The sequence below is a fragment of the Buteo buteo genome, chromosome Z (assembly GCF_964188355.1).
Source record: "Buteo buteo chromosome Z, bButBut1.hap1.1, whole genome shotgun sequence".
Taxonomy (NCBI): Eukaryota; Metazoa; Chordata; class Aves; order Accipitriformes; family Accipitridae; genus Buteo; species Buteo buteo.
The window spans coordinates 31,905,379-31,922,103 of record NC_134204.1 but is presented as its reverse complement, the minus strand read 5'-3'; the positions used below and the strand labels follow the sequence as shown (position 1 = coordinate 31,922,103).

Below are 16,725 nucleotides of genomic sequence, written 5' to 3'. Positions count from 1 at the left end.
TGAGGTGCGGCGCGGCCCGGCCCGGCCCGGCCCGGCCCGGCGGGCGCCGAGGGGTGGCCCGCCCCGCCGAGGCGGGCGCCGAGGGCCCGCGGGACCGGTCGGTCCCCCGCCGGCGGCCCGCCCCGGGGCAGGCTCCTCCCGGGGGCGGGCGAAGAGGGCGAGGGTGAGGCTGAGGAGAGCCGCCCGCGTTTCTCGCCGCGCTTGCCGCCTCAACCTGCTTCGTCTCTTCTGCGCTACAGGGCACGATGGGGTTCGTTTTCTCGAAGTCCGTGAATGACAGCCTGAAAGCTCAGCAGGAGTTTATGGTCATGAACTCACGGCTTCAGGTAACGCGTACGCCGGCGGCCGTGTGGAGGAAGGTCACCCGCGGCCCGCTGTCTGCAGGGAGCTGGGCTTGCGGCTTCGCCGCTGAGGTTTGCTCCCCTCCCAGGGTTAAAGGTGCTCCGCTGGCACGCTCCGGCACGCCCGGTGTGGTCATCGAACGCAGCGGGTTCAGATGTGTAAAGCACGTATTCTCTGGATCTAACCACTTCCTCGGATGTCTGTGTTAACAAGTTGTAGAGGTGCAGACCATCCTTATGGCAGCCAGACCCTAAAATTGCAGGTTTGGTAACTTACCTTGAACAGTCCCCTGAAGCACAGCTGGGCTACTCCAGTCTTAAGCAACATGTACATGGAAGCATGGATACCATTCTCCTAAAATATATGAGTTAAAAATGTTTCGACGCTTCTGCTATACACAGAATACACCGTTGTCTGCTTTCAAACAACTCTTTCTTTAGGTTCAGTTAGGTAACTGCAGTTACTCCACATGACTAGGAAGGTGTGACACAGCTGTTAGTTGTTCTAGAAACCTCAAACTAAATAGGGTGTAGGGGAATTTTTTTATTCCCTCTCATAATAAAGTAGCAGCAGAGAAAGAGAAGGAAAACTGGTTGGACTAAGGTTCAGAAAGTTGTGCTGAACAGAACTTACAGGTGTAGCACTAGTTACAGCTTTCTGATTTGTTATTAGGTATCTTGTGATCTGTAACATGTTTATGTACTAAATGCTAGAGTGCAATCTGAAGGACGTGGCTGGAGTTTGTGCCTTTAGTTTTGCGTTTAGATTGAATACGGGTGAGTTTAGAATGTTTAGTGACGGATGAACTTCCAAATTTATTAAGTTGCCAGTAGGTGGCGTATTCTAGTTTTCAAAGCAGCGTGCAGCTAGATTTTGTAGGATCACATGTAAACTGAACTCTGAAGGTGACCCTGGAAACGTGGCTATGAAAGAGAAAGATAGCATAAGGAAGGATGGTATAATAAAATACTGGCTATCTCTTAACTGTTTAAAGAAAATCAACTTTTTTCAATGTTTGTAAACATAATTTTCTGTCTGTGCTGGGTTATATGTTTCTCAGATGCAATCATGTCTTGTGTACGAACAATTTATATTTATTTTTTTCCCTATACAGAGGGGCTCTTCTCTCCCCACAAGTTTTTGGAAATCCAAATGACGGGAAGGTTTTCAGTTTGAGAGAATGATGATGCAATTAGAGTGGAGGCTTGCTTCATGATCTGCTTCTCTGCTGTGTAGAATGAAAGACAGAGTGGAGGAAACAGCGTGAATTCAGGCTAGTATTTGTAGGGTGCTGTGGGCTTTGAGAGGCAAACAGTCTTTGGCCTCCTGACCCCAGATGCCTAACAACTCTAGTTCTAGCCCAAATGCTCAGGCTAACATAAAAAACGAACTTCTTTGAGGACAGTTACAAAAAAGCCCTTTCAAGATTGCATACAAAATTTTTGTAAGTTGCTTTTTAGGAAATCTCCCTGTATTATATTTCTTTGTTATGACAATAGTAATAGTCAACATGGTAGATTTCTTTCTAACACTACAAATGCCTGATCATATCTGATTTGTACTACATTTGCAGACATACCAGCTATGTTAGAAAACCTGCATCTTTTAAAAATGCATGAAGTGGGCAGTTATGTTGTGTGCAAAAGATGCAGTGGGGGCAAGGGAAGGACTAAATTTTGTGTCATAAGGGGGTGGAACAAAATAGGTCTACTCCAAGCTTAGGAACTGTGTAGGGAAGGGGGAAACACTGCCAGTTTTCTTTTCCATATGTGAGTAAAACCTGTGATGTGTCTGGAGTCTAGTGTTAGACAAACTACTTTCAGGCAATTTGTGGAAAATAGTATAGCCCGATTTATTTGCTTTTAGACAGAAATTGTAACTAGAAATACCTGGAGAAGTTAGCTCATGCTAGGACTGGAATGAAATAGCTTAACTTAAAGCATTAGATATTCATTTACCGTGAAATACTGGGATTTGGATGCTATGAGTTTTCCCATCTTCCTCTGAAAACCGTCATATTTATTGATAAGATAGATGTTTCCACTTCAAGCAATATGATGTATTTGCTATGAGAGATTAAAAAATACTGATTTGCTTTAAATGTAAATCTATCCCAAAACAACATGTGATTGAAACCTCTTGGAGCTTTTCCTAGCTTCTGAATGTACTTTGGAGTGCCCCATGGTTACAATGTTGAGGGAATAGGGTACTATTGTTACTCCAAGCCAATTGGTGTGGATCAAGAAGTCATCAAAATTGTTTCTCCTAGAATGCCCTCCCTAACTAGCACTGATGGTGTGACACTGCTCAGAAATGAAGTCTTTGGGTTGACCTGGAACAAAACACCGCAGGTGTTGGTGACACAGTCAGAATCTGTGAAGGCTTCTCCTGTTCCTTGGAGATGAGGAGGAGTCATAAAGTTACTGTAAATTGTTTGGAAGAGGATTATTGTGCTACCAGTTTCCACGACAGAACACTTTCTTTTTGCCTTTTTTTTTTTTTTTTTTTTTTTTTAAGCCAAAAACATAGGTATATGCTCTCCTCTGAATGGAGAGAAGATACAAAGCTGTTCAGTCATTGACTTATTCTCTGTGGAGGATTATAGGTTGGAAGGAGACCGTTCCAAAAATAGAAAGGTGAGCAACATAACAGAAGTTGCTAAGGTCCCCTCCAAATCCCAAGCCTTGGTGCATGCTAAAGCTCAGTCAGTTTTATAGGTGCTCTGATGTGTGCTGGACACCTAGACCAGCTCAACTACTTCAGAACAAGAGAATGTTAAAAGGCATTGTAAAGTTGTGTGCATATTTTTTTCTTTATACCCTTCTTGGGATAACTCTGAAAAGAAGGGGTTGTGGCCTTTTGTATCTTAATGTTTTTTTGGAAGACTAATAAAAGCCTAACTGTCAGTTTGCCTTGTTGTTGAAGGACTTGCCAGTTGTTTGTATTGTCTTGGTATGGCTCCAGAATGAAATACCAGACTGTACCAAATGGAAACTGTTTATGGTAGAGTTTGTTGAGGCTTCATTTTTATCATGAGCCGGCTCCTTGAAGTGTAACTTGCAAAATTCTTTCCAAACAGTATATCAGATCTACAGCTCAAGCCCAGCATATGGCCTTGCTAAGAGCTTTTAGTGTGGCTGAATGGGTAAGAGAAAGTTGCAGGTCTCGGAGCATTTATAGCAGATTATTTATTTATCATGAGCTATGTGGGTGCTCTTAACACAATTAAAAGCAGGAATTTAATGTATTTCTTTTGTTGAAGTGCTATGGTCTGTACCTACTGTTGTGGTTAGGCTTTTATTCCTTGCTGTTTTTTTCAACAACCCAAATGTTCACCTTGAAAAAGCTATTACAATAACTATTTACTAAGAAAGACATTTTAAGATGTACAAGGCAATCTGGAAGAAAATACACATTTTGAAACTGGCAACTAAGAATGCAGCAATATTTGTGGCTGATCGTTCATTCCTCAGTATGGATTAGAACACTTGAAATGTAACTTATTCTGTTTGATATTTCTAGGCAGTGACATTCCTTGACCAACAGGTGGGTCTTTTTGTAGGAAAACTTTATTGTGATGAGACAGGCTTAAGTATGATAATGTAAGTACATTGTCTTCAAATCATTTAAAAAAATATTAAAACAACCTTGTATACTCTCTATATAGTGTTATTTAGAGTGATAAGCAAAATCATGGTAGAGGATCATGGCACAGTACAAATTCAAATTTTAGATTTAATTAAATTTAATTTCTTACTGTTAATGAATTTGATTCTAGGACTACATAGAGCAAAACTTGCTAAATTAACCTTGTGCTACAGAAGAATATTTCTGTGCTGATGTGTAAAAGGCATTCTAAGTGCAACTTACAAGACTTTTACTTTAGGGTATAGACATAAAAATGCCTAAGCTCTCAATGAAATTTTTGCCAAGCTTTCTCATGCAGTAGAGGAACCAAAAATGCTTTATTTTGTCTTTCTTTCATTTTTCTTTTGTTTTGAATGGAACCCCACCAAGTCAGTACTATGCCACTCCCTCCCCGCCACCCCCATCCCCCTACACCCAGTTAGATTTTACTTTATGCCCTGCTGTTATTTTTATAGAGGTGATACTGCTTTTGGCTCTAAAAAGCTGCTTTTCCTTGCTTTGCTTCGGAAACCCTACACAAGGGAAACCAAGTACTCAGTGAACTACACAAAAGGTAACCCTTCAGAGGAGGAGGCTGAGATTTTGTTTTATAAGGGGTGTTTAGGGCTATTTTTCCAGTGGTATTATGAGTTGAATGACATGAAGATGTCTTGATGTGTGTGGGACTCATACTGCATAATAAACAGTGTTTTCTAGTCTATGAAAAAAAAAATATTAAAGTCCTTGTTGCATTTGAAATCCTCGGTAGCTGTTTTCAATTATATCTCAATGTATAAGCTGTTTTCTTACTTAATGGGAAGAAATTTTTCATTGGAACTCCACAAATAATTTGTGGTACGCTAGTCCTTTAATGACTAGCCCTTTTACTCTTTCACCTATTAGCTTGCAACATCATTAATAATGACATCTGAATTAATGACTAGTTTATAGTTTTGTAATATCACTCTTTTTTTAACATGAGATGGCCACAATGGGGAGACAGTATCTGACTGATTTGTTTGTGATATCTTTATGTATAACAATCATACCTAAGGCATTAAGCACTCTCTCGATGTTGTCTAGCTCTTGAAGTTTTCATCTAGATACTGTTGTTGGCAAACTGTACCAAAAAGCAATAAGGAGAAAGAGGAACACTGCTTTTGGTCAGAGAATGGAAGAGAAAAATCTGTTGTATAAGCGACTGCCTAGTAAAGTGAATGAGGGCAGGTGAGCTCAAAAAGCAAGAATTATGTAGCTGGAGTTTAAGCCATGTGGAAAAAATTAATTTCTAGCTTTGTTGAATTGCTAAATGTGATACTGATCAGGTTCTAAACAATGAATTTCTTTCTCCAATAATTCAGAGCACAAGGAATTCTATAAACTATCACAAAGCATTTTTACTCCATTAACAAAAAAGAAAACCCAAACCAAAACCCCAACAAACCAGAAAATGAAAAAACTCTGTTTTCTCTAAACAAAACAATAAATTACATTTCCCCCACCCTAAAAATTGTTCCTAGTATAGCAGCAAAATAGAAGCATTTTGCTGTCGTGGCAGATGTTAAGTAAACAAGTCTAGAACGTATCTGGTCCTTGCAGAAGCTTTTATGAGTGGCAATGTTCTGGAGTTTCTCCAAAGTTGATGGTTGTGGAGAAAGGAGACCTGTACATGCACAAGTACACACGTGCACAGCCTGAGGAAAAAGCAGGAAGAACAAGAGATGTTTCTGGTCATAAAACTGCAAAATCATGGGAATAACTGAGATGTAGTAGGGTAGCAGGGCAGCTCATGCAGCTGGAAATCTGTAATGGACAGATACAAGCTCTTCAGGAAAGATAGGTAGGGAAGACAAGGAGAAGGGCTGCCTATGATGTGATGGAGTAGCTTGTGGGTTAAGGTCAGAGGAGAGGCCACCACAGTGGGAGTGTGCTGCAGACCACTGATCAGGGTGACAAAGTACATGAAGCCTTTAAACAACTGAAGAAAGCCTCTGGATTACTGACTCCGGTTCTCATGCGACTTCAGCCTCCCTAACATCTGCTGGAAGGGCCATAAAGCAGGACATAAGCAATTGAGTACATTTCTGGAAAATGTGAAGGATAACTGTTTGATAACAGGTAGGTACCGGATGGGCCATCCAGGGCTCATGTGCAGCTGGATTTGTTACTCACAAATAGGGAAGAACTGATCTAGGGATGTAATATCAAAGGCAGTCCTGGTTGTGGTGGAGAGATCGGGGTCCTGAGGGGGCTGAGGAAGGCGGGTAGCACAATGCAGACCCTGGACACTGGGAGAGCAGGTTTTGTCTTACTCAGGAAGCTAGTAGGTGAGATGCTATAGGAGGCAGCTCTGGAGGATAAAGGAGTTCAGGAAAGCTGACATGTTCAAGGACAACCTCTTCCTAGTGGCCCTGGCAAGACAGAGCTCCTGACGACAATACAGGTTGGGGGCTGACAACTAGGGAGCCACTCTGTAGAGATGGAGGGGACACTGAAGACAGCAACCAGAGCATAAGTCAGCAGTGTGCCCTGGCAGCAAAGAGAGTCAAAAGGATCAGCAAGGAGAGCCTTATAAACAGTAGTGCAGCCAGTAGTTTGGGGAAAATGACTGTTGCCTTCTGTTCAGTGCTTTTGTTAAATGCATTTAAATACTGCATCCAGTTTTTAGTTTTTCCCCACCCCTCACCCCCCCCTTCTCTTCCCTCAATACAAGAAAAATGTAGGTGAAAAGGAGCAAGTTTAGCAGCTGACCATCAAGGTGGTCAAGGGCTGGAGCACTTCTTGAGAGGAGGCCAAGTGAGCTAGACTTACTCAGCCTGGAGATGGATGCCTTCTGGAGTGCAGGATCCAACAGCAGCCCCCGAGCAACTGGGAGGAGGTTATCAAGAAAGCAGAGCCAGGGTGTTCCCAGTGGTGGATTGCAGAAGGGTGAGAGATAGTGAGCATACATTGAAACAGGATCTAGGGAGCAGTTCAGACTGAATATGAGGAGAAACCTTTTCCCCCATAAGGACAACCCAGCAATGGAACAGAGGTCCAGTGAAGCTGTGCAACCTCCATCCTTGAGGGGTTTCAAGGCCTGACTAGATAAAGCCCTCAGCAACCTTGTCCAATCACATAGTTGACCTTGTTCTGAGCAGGACTTGCTGAGGTCCTGTCCAACCTGAGCTATTCTATGATGTGCTGACCACCATGGAAGCAGGCACAGACTGTGGCACACTGTATTTTGTGGATCCTGTGAGGCAGGATCTCCTCACATCTGCTTCTTCCCAGACTGAGAATGATGACAAGTTACTGCTTGATGTCTGCATTCCTGTTGAGCACCACATGCACAGCAGCACTATGTAGAAACAAGATGTGACTTGGTCTAACTTCTAACTGACAGTTTTCAGTCACATACTTTAGGTATGTGTAAGCGATACTGATACAGAAGTAACATCACAAGGAAGGGAATTCAGAACTAAAGCCTCAGTGTGCCCTGCAAGTCACATTGCAAAAATTAAGCAAAAATCTGGTTAAACAAAAATCACAAAAAGGTAAGTTTCCCAAGCACTGCTTAATATTACGTATCTAGCAGTAGCACATACATAAATCAGTCAAAATCAGCGATTCCAGTAAAAAGCTATATCCATTATTTAAGCAAAACTTGTTATAAAAGTCTTGCTTTAAGACTACAGCACGTTGGCTCTGCCAGACTTTTGGGGCAGATTGGACTGGTAAGAGTGGGAGACTGGAGGACTGGAATTCTTGAAAAACACAGGTTTTAGGAGAAAGTAATACAGCAGGAGCCAAAAATCACTGAAAGTGCTGGAAAGGAGACTAGTTAGTGCTTAAGGCATATCATAATTTCTGTGGCTAACAGATTTTTGTTGTTGTTGTTTTGGGATAGGAGTTCAGAGTAATTTGGAGTTTTGTTTGGTTGAGTTTTGGGGTTTTGTTTGTTTGGTGTTTTTTTTCCCAGCAAGAGAATTCCGTATCAGACAACAGGATAATCTTCTCTGTGGGAAAGCATAATTGCATTCAGGAGTCAGAGATATTCCTCCAAATTAATCTTTGATGGAAGCCACATAACATTTGAGAAAATAAACAGGCTAGGAAAATAATATACTTCTGACAAATCTTGTATTTACCCATAATAAAAATGTTTGATTATAACCTCCTGTCTGCAATATGAGTCTCTGGATAGTCTCACTCCCCTTCTCCTGCCATCACTGCTCTCTCCCTATTTTATTATGTCAGGCTGTAAAGTGCATTCTTCTCCCCAGGTAATATTGGATAGCCAGGAAACAGCCATAGATCTGCTTTCATAGCAGTTATATAGACTTGCTCCCTGTATGCTCCCTGTGTGGGCATGGGAGAGGTTCCATACTCCTTGGTGAAAAAAATGCCAATATCAAGAAAAGCTGGAAAAGTAAGGGGTTGATTTTCCTGTTTTGACAATTTATTGCAATAACATCTTTTCTGAAAATCCATGCTATCCTCTCCTTTTTCAAATCTTTTCCCTTTTTTGGGGTCCCCAGTGTCATATAGGCTCATTTTGAGCCATGGGAAGACTACATTAGCCTATTCTAATGAGGGCCAGCCAATGGTATTGAAGCTCCTCTGCAGTTCTGTACCTAATTGGATACGTTTATGCTCCTTTTTTTTTTTTCCCCTTCTCCTTTGGTGGTGTTTTGGTTTTTTTCCTGCTTTGTTGTAACAGCTCCTTTTGAAGCTTTGGCAGTGATGCAAAATAATAAGGGAAATAAAAACTAGCGGCATTTTTTTCCCAGTTAGCAAAAATTGTTAAGTTGAATAGTTGGGCAGATAGTATAAAACATTGCTAGGGTAACTCATCCTCCAGTGCAATAATGAATACTCTGACTTTTTAAAGATGAAAAAGAATATAGCAGTTTCTTCTGTAAGTAAAATGTTCTTTTGGACACAGCATAGAAATGCCAAAAACATATTTGACTCCTGCAGATTCTGTACCTGTAGAAATAACGTTATTAATCCAAATTATAAATCACAGGATTTCTACTTCTGAACATGACTCTTAAGTGTTCTGTGCTTTCATCTGTTCTTCAGCTGTTGCCTATGGAGAAAGATGTATGAATTTTGCACTGTATGTATGAGCTATGGAACATGCATTCATGGTTCAGCTTGTAGTGAAACTGCCGTTTCCATGTCTGCAAACAGCTTGAACGCTCTCAATCTCATAAGAATATGCTTTGGAACATTATTTCTTCATAACATTAATGTGTAAACATTAATTTCATTAGACCGTAATTTGATGTTATAAAAGACGTGTGACAAAAGTATTTTTATTTTGAAAAACTATCAAAAACTCAGTGAAAGCATAAATAAATACAACTTAATATAATATTTTTTTCTTTCCTCTAAACTATCAGCACTTGGTTAGAAGCAAAACATAGCATGATTGCACTACTTTTCTGCCAGGGTTGTATTGCCTTAAGAGGTTTGCATTGAATGGCAATAAATGCAAGGAATGAGGCAGTTTTCTCTTCATGTTCAACAATTTATTCTTAAATCTGAAATGAAAGTATAGAAGTACCCCATAGCAAGCTTCTTGATAGACCATGTCTTATGATCAAATTATAGCAGATTTTCTTCTGAATTAAAGTAGTAGTAAAAAAATAAAGTCAGACCTATTGTAAGTGATGGAAAAAAACCAGAACATTTCAATTTATATCCAGACACTCAGCAGTTTCTCAAAATAAAATCTGGCCATAATTCTATGAAATGTTGTTTGTGTAAAATTTTAGATTGGAGGATTGCTTTAGTATTCTGATTGTCCTGATGAATTGGAAAATGCCTGAAATAATAGGCTTTGGCATAATAGATAACAGAATAAATACCAGTCCAGAGCATTATATCCAAGTAGCAAAAGTTAAATAGATTAACTGAGTATCAGTCATTTGACTTCAGAAGCTTAAAAAAGACCTAGGTTGTATATATTTGTGCATAAATATCAGTGTATTTGAAATATATTTATATTTATATACTGATATATAAGCTGAGTCAACAGCACAGATTCTTGTAAAAAGCAAATGTAATTGTGGATTTATTAACCAGGGGATAAAATTACTCAATTTGCACTGCTGGTGACTTTGCTAGGAAAAAGATTTTGATACTTCTTTTAATGAGCAGACAAGCTGTCAAAAGTTCAGAGGATGGTAGTAAGAATAATAAAAGCATTAGAACCTACAATGAAAGGATGAAAAAATTCTTTATCTGATGCTATAAACACATCTGTTATGAATTTTAAGTTTGTGTGTGTTGGTGGTGTTTTTTTAATCCACTCTATTTTCTTATATGTCCTTCTAGAGATATTGAGTCTTTTCCATTGCAAAAGCAAGCAAGCAAGAATTGGAATAAGTATTAGAGACTTTGAGTGCTTAACTGTCATTACATGGGTTACTAAGAAAGGCAGTGAAATCTGTCATTGGGGGTCTTGATTAGTTAAACAAACATCTATTTCAGCTCCCTGCTTCTGGGCTAACTTTAAAGGACCTCTGAATATGCTTTCTAGCCTTATCCTCATGACTATGCACACACAGAAGCTGAAGTACCTGAACGGAATGTAGGTCCATTTAACTGAAGGCTGGCTAATGTGTAACGACTCTTTCTTTCAGATTTATTTTGCATTTGATGCTGTTTCTTCCTTAGCAACATCTCTTTCCAACCTTACCATTTCTAACCAGCTCAAACACATAAGTAAATGTGATAAATTTTTTTTTAAATACAGAAAATACCTGTTTTTCAGAGTTAACACTGATTTCTGTGTGAATGCTATTATATTATATTGTGTTATGAGTGAGATTTTTATCTAGATAAGATTGCAAAATGTTGTAACTTCAATTATACAGCTGTTTGTTATTGGTGTTTGGTTTTCATTCAGTGTCTTTTTGAAAATGTACACAACAATCTTAAAGTTTATATATGCCCAGTAAGAAATAAGTTTAAACCTTTCAACAGGAGTTTTAAGTTTGTTTCTTATTGGGAAGTATTTGATAATCTAGTTATCCTCCCAGTGGTTTTTGAAGTTCTTACTTCTTAAGAAACAGAAATTTCTGCGGTAACCTGTGTGACAGGATATAGTGAAAGAGACAGCTGAAGCATTTTGAACACTTGTTCGAGTGAAAACCAAAATTATCCATTTGGCATAGAAAAAGTACAAGCAGTATTTGTACCTGCATAGTTAAGAAGATAAATGTTTTCTATGCAAATATATACACCTTCCTTAAGTTATTGGTTTTGTGAGATTTGAATTGAATAATGGATTCTACTGTCCTTAGAACATATTAATACATAACAGTTTGCTGAACTTCCTTTACTATTGCAGATACTGAGAATTTTGTGAGGGAGAGTTGAGGAAAACCTGACTTACTCATTAGGCAGCTCAATGATCTCCTCTGCCCTCCTCTCCCCAGCTAGTTTTAAACTGGGAAAGAATTTGTATTTGAGTTTTTCATCATTTTTAAAATGAGACTTTATATGCATAATTTTTATTTCAGTTAAATTAAAAATGTATTAAGAATGTAAAGATGCTATTACAGGATAGGTGAGTAGGAGTTTCATGAGAAACTAGACAGTGAGCCACATTTTGTTTTAGTAATTCAACTTAAAGACAAATGCAAAATGTTAATGAAGACCAGAGGGGAAGAAAAAACTTCTGAAAAAGGAAAATATTAATGTCTGTTCCATGTGTAGTAGACTAAGAGTACTCCATCTTAGACAGGTAAGACAAATTGACCTAACAAGCCTATCATTTTTTTTCTTGATAGGGACCTGTATCTTTTACAAGTTCCTGTCCTTATCCTAGGATGCTTTTTGAGTAATGAGCTAGAAGTAGGAATGGAAAAGACAGTATAACATAGTATAAGTAAGGGCAGGGGGAGATGCTCTGTTTTATTTGAAGATGAAGTATATTTGCAAATAGTGTTGTGGGATTCTGTTGGGGTTTTTCTTACTAAATTCAACTAGCCCGTTACTCAGTCAACATACTATTGATGATTTATCGGTTGATCATAAGAAAAGCTTTGAAAGGCATAAGAGTACTATGTTTTGACTCTTGGCAGGAAAAAGAATGGCTAATGTTAAAATGTCAATGAGTTTCTGAACAATAAAACATCTTTTCATGCCTTATCACTTTCATTGATCAAAAAAGGAGAACTGACACATGCTTCTGCAGAGGCTGCTTTCTATAGAGTCCTTCCTGTCCCTAATAAACCTTTATGTGATGACATTCTTTTCATCGACAGATTTGCCAACTTATCTTTGTTAGTAAAAGATCAGCCACCTCTAGCATGATACCTGAAAAGTTTAATTTTTGCTAACATCTTAGACACTGAGTAATTTTCTGCAGGGTTTTGTAAGTCCCTAACCTTTTCCTCTCTAAAGTTTTCACTGAGAATTAGTCAAAAGGATTTTTTTTTAAGTTCTATTACAATGAAAACAACTGTTTCCTATCTTCCATGTGAAGTAAAATGTAAGCAAGCTTTGCCTTTCCTGACTACTACCATCCTTTTCCCTTTGGGATGGGAAATAGCTAGATTTGTTCTCTATTGACAAGATACTAGTAGTGCTTATGGCATCTCTAATGCATTTGTCTTGAAGCATTGGAAAAATTATTTTGCCCCTTAGGTGATCAGGGCTTAATTCAGGAAATAAATGCTCTCTGGTAACAATTCTATATCCTTATTAGTTTGCGTGCATCAAATGGAACGGAACAAGATGAATGATATCTGTACTGAGGAAGATTAGAACAATCTATCTCACAGGAAAAAAACCAGTTTGGCTGGTATTAGCTGAGAGATTGTATACTCTGCCTGATCACTCTAAAGAAATAAATGCAGTGGTTTACAAAGAACAGATTTGAATAGCTATTTCTAAGATGCAAGCACTACCAGCAAAAGATGCAAACCAGACTGATTGCTCCATCAGTAATGAGACAAATATTAATTAAATATGTTCAGTGGAATCAGTTTTACCAGTCTTTTTGCTGGGGAATATCTGTGACTAGTACATACCATTGTGAATGCAGCTTGCTTAGGTAAAACTTTTGTCTTGCTTGGAGGTGCACCTGCAGCTAACCCTTACATGTGTAGGCTTAGTTTGTAGTGGGGATTTAACTAACTTCAAAGAAAAAACGCCTTCTGAAGCTGCCTCCTTTAATGCTATGAATTTTCTGTAGTTCATTCCTTCTTAGTAGAGGAAACCTACCATTTTAGTCTTCTGCTATTAAGTCCACTGAAGTCAAATCTGGCCATTTACTTGTTTTTCTATGAAATATTATTTCTTGAATTTTAAGTTAAAAAAAAAGGGGGGGGGGACGACAGGAGGGGAGCCCTGTATTGAGCAGAACTCGTGAGAGCCCAGGAGGTACAATGGGTAAGTAAAGAGATCTTATACCTATTTTAATTCCATAACAAAATTGATGTAAAGAGAGCCATAGTAATTTTGCAAGCCAGAATCTTAAATGGACAGGAAGAAACATCTGATTTGCAGGTGTTGTTGGTATTATAATACCCTTTCATATTTCAGTATCATTTTACAGCCATTTCTTCTGGTTTTCATTTCTGATTCAATGCTCTGAGTCTTTATTTCTTTTTTTTAAAAAAAGGGTTTATGAGGCACACAAGGAGCATACCTAGAGGCATTACTGAGGGATGGAAATAATAAATCAAATCGTACTTGCTTATTCAGTTATTAGTCAGATTTCAAAATTAATTGATGTTGTGACGTTAAGTCTGTCTTACACTGCTTGAACTATTTTACTATTCCTACAGAATGGGTACCTTTTTTTTTTATATATATATAACTGGCTACCCAATGACTTTGGTTTGTCTTTATAGAGCTTGTATAAAACTCCTGAGACTTCTAAACACTAATAACAGTACCTTAAAACTTTGCTTACTCTGTAGATAAGATTATTAAATGCAGGTGGAGGACAACCTTCTTCACTCTGCTGCATGTTTGTTGCTCAAAGACCACACAGTAGAAGCATGGAAATGCTAGGTTACTGCCAAGAAATCTTACTTTCATACCACAGACCATTGGATTGAGCCTCTCCTTTGCACAGCTTAAAATGTCAATGGATTTAGGTGCTTTTGGTATTATTTTCTTGTTATATGGCATGTGATTCCAGTAACTTATTGACAACAACAGGAATATAAAAGATTATTTTTCAGTGCAGTTTACATTCTAGCTTGTGGCTAATATTGTGAGACCCCTTTCTTTTTATGATAGCTCTTAGCCTGTAAATATTTTGTAATGTGTCTATGCACTTGGAAGCTTTAAAAATTGAGTTTTCTTTTTAGGGAGTGTAGTTTCTTGCAGTGCTAATAATTTTAATTTCTCTGTGTACTTGATGTGAAAAATACTTGCAAACAAGCTTTGAGGAGGCAGGATTAAACATTTAAGTCTGCTTTATTTTAACTGTTTGATCTAGAGGCCCATTTCCTGACACTCCTGTGTGCATGCTGGTCATAGAACCAAGCAGACACTGTGTAATTATTACAAGTTATCATCTCTGTATTGCACTCTGGTGGCTTACAATAGAGGTGTAAACGTAAGTATCACTATTCTATTTTCCATTTAGCTTTGCTAAAGAACATTTGCAGCAGTTTCTGGTTTTGCACTTTGATTAGGAAGGATGACACCTAGGGCGAGTCACATAAGCCTTTAATCTTTTGTCTGCTTATGAAATGCCAGGTGCATTGCTACTGCAAGGGGTTTGTGGAGTTACTTAGCTATACTAACTGCACACCAACTTTTATATGTGTTTTGTAAGCGATTTGCAGATTTTTATATGTGTGACACTCACATTTTTTAAAAAATAAGCCTTATTTTCATTGTGCCTCTGAGTACTCAGAAGTTACTAGCTGTTTAAAGAACATTTTCAGAGTCTCTGATCATTAAAAAACTGTACGTGAAAATAACATTCTATTATATGCACAGTAGCCATGACCTATAACAGATGTGCAAGAGATTAGCCTGTGACAAAACTGGTGGTTCTTTTAACATGAGCGTAAGGATATTCCAACAGTTTCTTCATGTTTCTCTTTTATTAGATTTAGATAGTGTGTTTCAGAACTTAAGCAGAGAGGGTGTATATTAATCTGGCTGATAATTCCCTCAAAGCTAGATTAATTCCTTTTCTGTCTGAATATATGTTTCCCAAGCTGTCAGCATAATTATGTCTTAATGATGTTGACATGACAGTTCCCTGAATAGGTTTACTGCCACAACCACTCTCAAGCTAAGTGTTTGCCCTGCCCACTAGGGGTTGGGGAAGACAGTGTATGTGCCAGGAGAGCCATTAAATATATCAGGTTGCAAACAGAGGCTTTATCCAGGGGTGATTACTATCTCTTCCTCTCTCCAGATACATTTTGACCTACATGAAATACATAGGATCACAGAATGGTTTGTGTTGGAAATGACCTTAAGATCATCTAGTTCCAACCCCCCTGCCGTGGGCAGGGACACCTACCACTAGACCAGGTCGCTCAAAGCCCCATCCAGCCTGGCCTGGAACACTTCCAGGGATGGGGCATCCACAGCTTCTCTGGGCAACCTGTTGCAGTGCTTCACCACCGTCACAGTAAAGAATTTTTTCCTAATGTCTAATCTAAATCTACCATCTTTCAGTTTAAAACTGTTGCCCCTTGTCCTTTCGCTACAGGTCCTGTTAAATAGTCCCTCCTCATCTTTCCTGCAGGCCCCCTTTAAGTGTTGAAAGGCTGCTATAAGGTCTCCCCCCAGAGCCTTCTCTTCTCCAGGCTGAACAACCCCAACTCTCTCAGCCTGTCCTCACAGGAGAGGTGTTCCAGCCCCTAGATCATTTTTGAGGCCCTCCTCTGGACCCACTCAAGGAAGTCCATGTCCTTCTTACATTGGGGGTCCGCACCAAAGCTGGATGCAGTACTCCAGGTGGGGTCTCACGAGAGTGGAGTAAAGGGGGAGAATCACCTCCCTCAACCTGCTGGCCACACTTCTTTTGATGCAGCCCAGAATGCGACTGGCTTTCTGGGCTGCAAGGGCACATCAGAGAAATTGTGTTTAATACACATGGACAATGAGGAGAGAGCATTTTGCACTGGCTCTGCTTTCCATTTCTGTTGAGCCTTTGTATGCCACCTTGAATCCCATTTGTTTTGCTTTGTGCATCAGCTTAATACAAAATGCAAGTAGCATCTGTTTCTTCCTACAGCATATGAACATGAAATGGGAAGGCAGAAAGAGAGAGAAAACAAGCTGAGAGCCTAAAGTATCAGAAATTTCCAGTCTATCTGCCAGTGCTGATGTGGCTTGTAATCCAGAGAGGACTGTTTATTTTTTTGCAAGTTGTCAAAGTTGATTAAATTATTTCAGATGAGAATTTTCTCTCACTGGATTTTAATCAATGAAATGATGGTATAAATGCTCTTTTCTGTGGTTTGACATCATTGTGACAGTCTGAAGAATAATCAATAGAAATGATAAGGGTAGTTACCACTGACTAGTTCATTAGCATTATCAGTTTCACAGTAACTGACCTTTTCCCTCTCTGCCTCACTTCTCTTCATCTGTCATGTTTCATTTTGTCAGATTGATTTCCTTTTACTATAGCAGTTGGTATGTGGCAGACTTCAAATGCTAATCAGCCCTTACAGTTTCTCACACGGTGTTGAGAAACTACTAGCTGTATTTAAAGAAAAATGGGAAAGTTATTTCTAATTGGGTCCTCCTGAGAGTTTTATAAAATAGAAA

General features: G+C 39.0%; 1 protein-coding gene across 2 annotated transcripts in view; it reads left to right on the top strand.

The window, feature by feature from the left end:
• Positions 1-16,725, top strand: part of PLGRKT (plasminogen receptor with a C-terminal lysine) — a 32,874-nt gene that overhangs the window by 167 nt on the left and 15,982 nt on the right. The window contains exon 2 of one of the 2 annotated variants that reach the window (XM_075019432.1): positions 240-326. In XM_075019432.1, the coding sequence (XP_074875533.1) occupies positions 246-326 (81 nt within the window). In that variant the 5' untranslated portion in view covers positions 240-245. Of the gene's footprint in view, positions 1-35; positions 327-16,725 lie in introns of those variants that run through there. The other variant, XM_075019431.1, reaches the window with a different exon arrangement.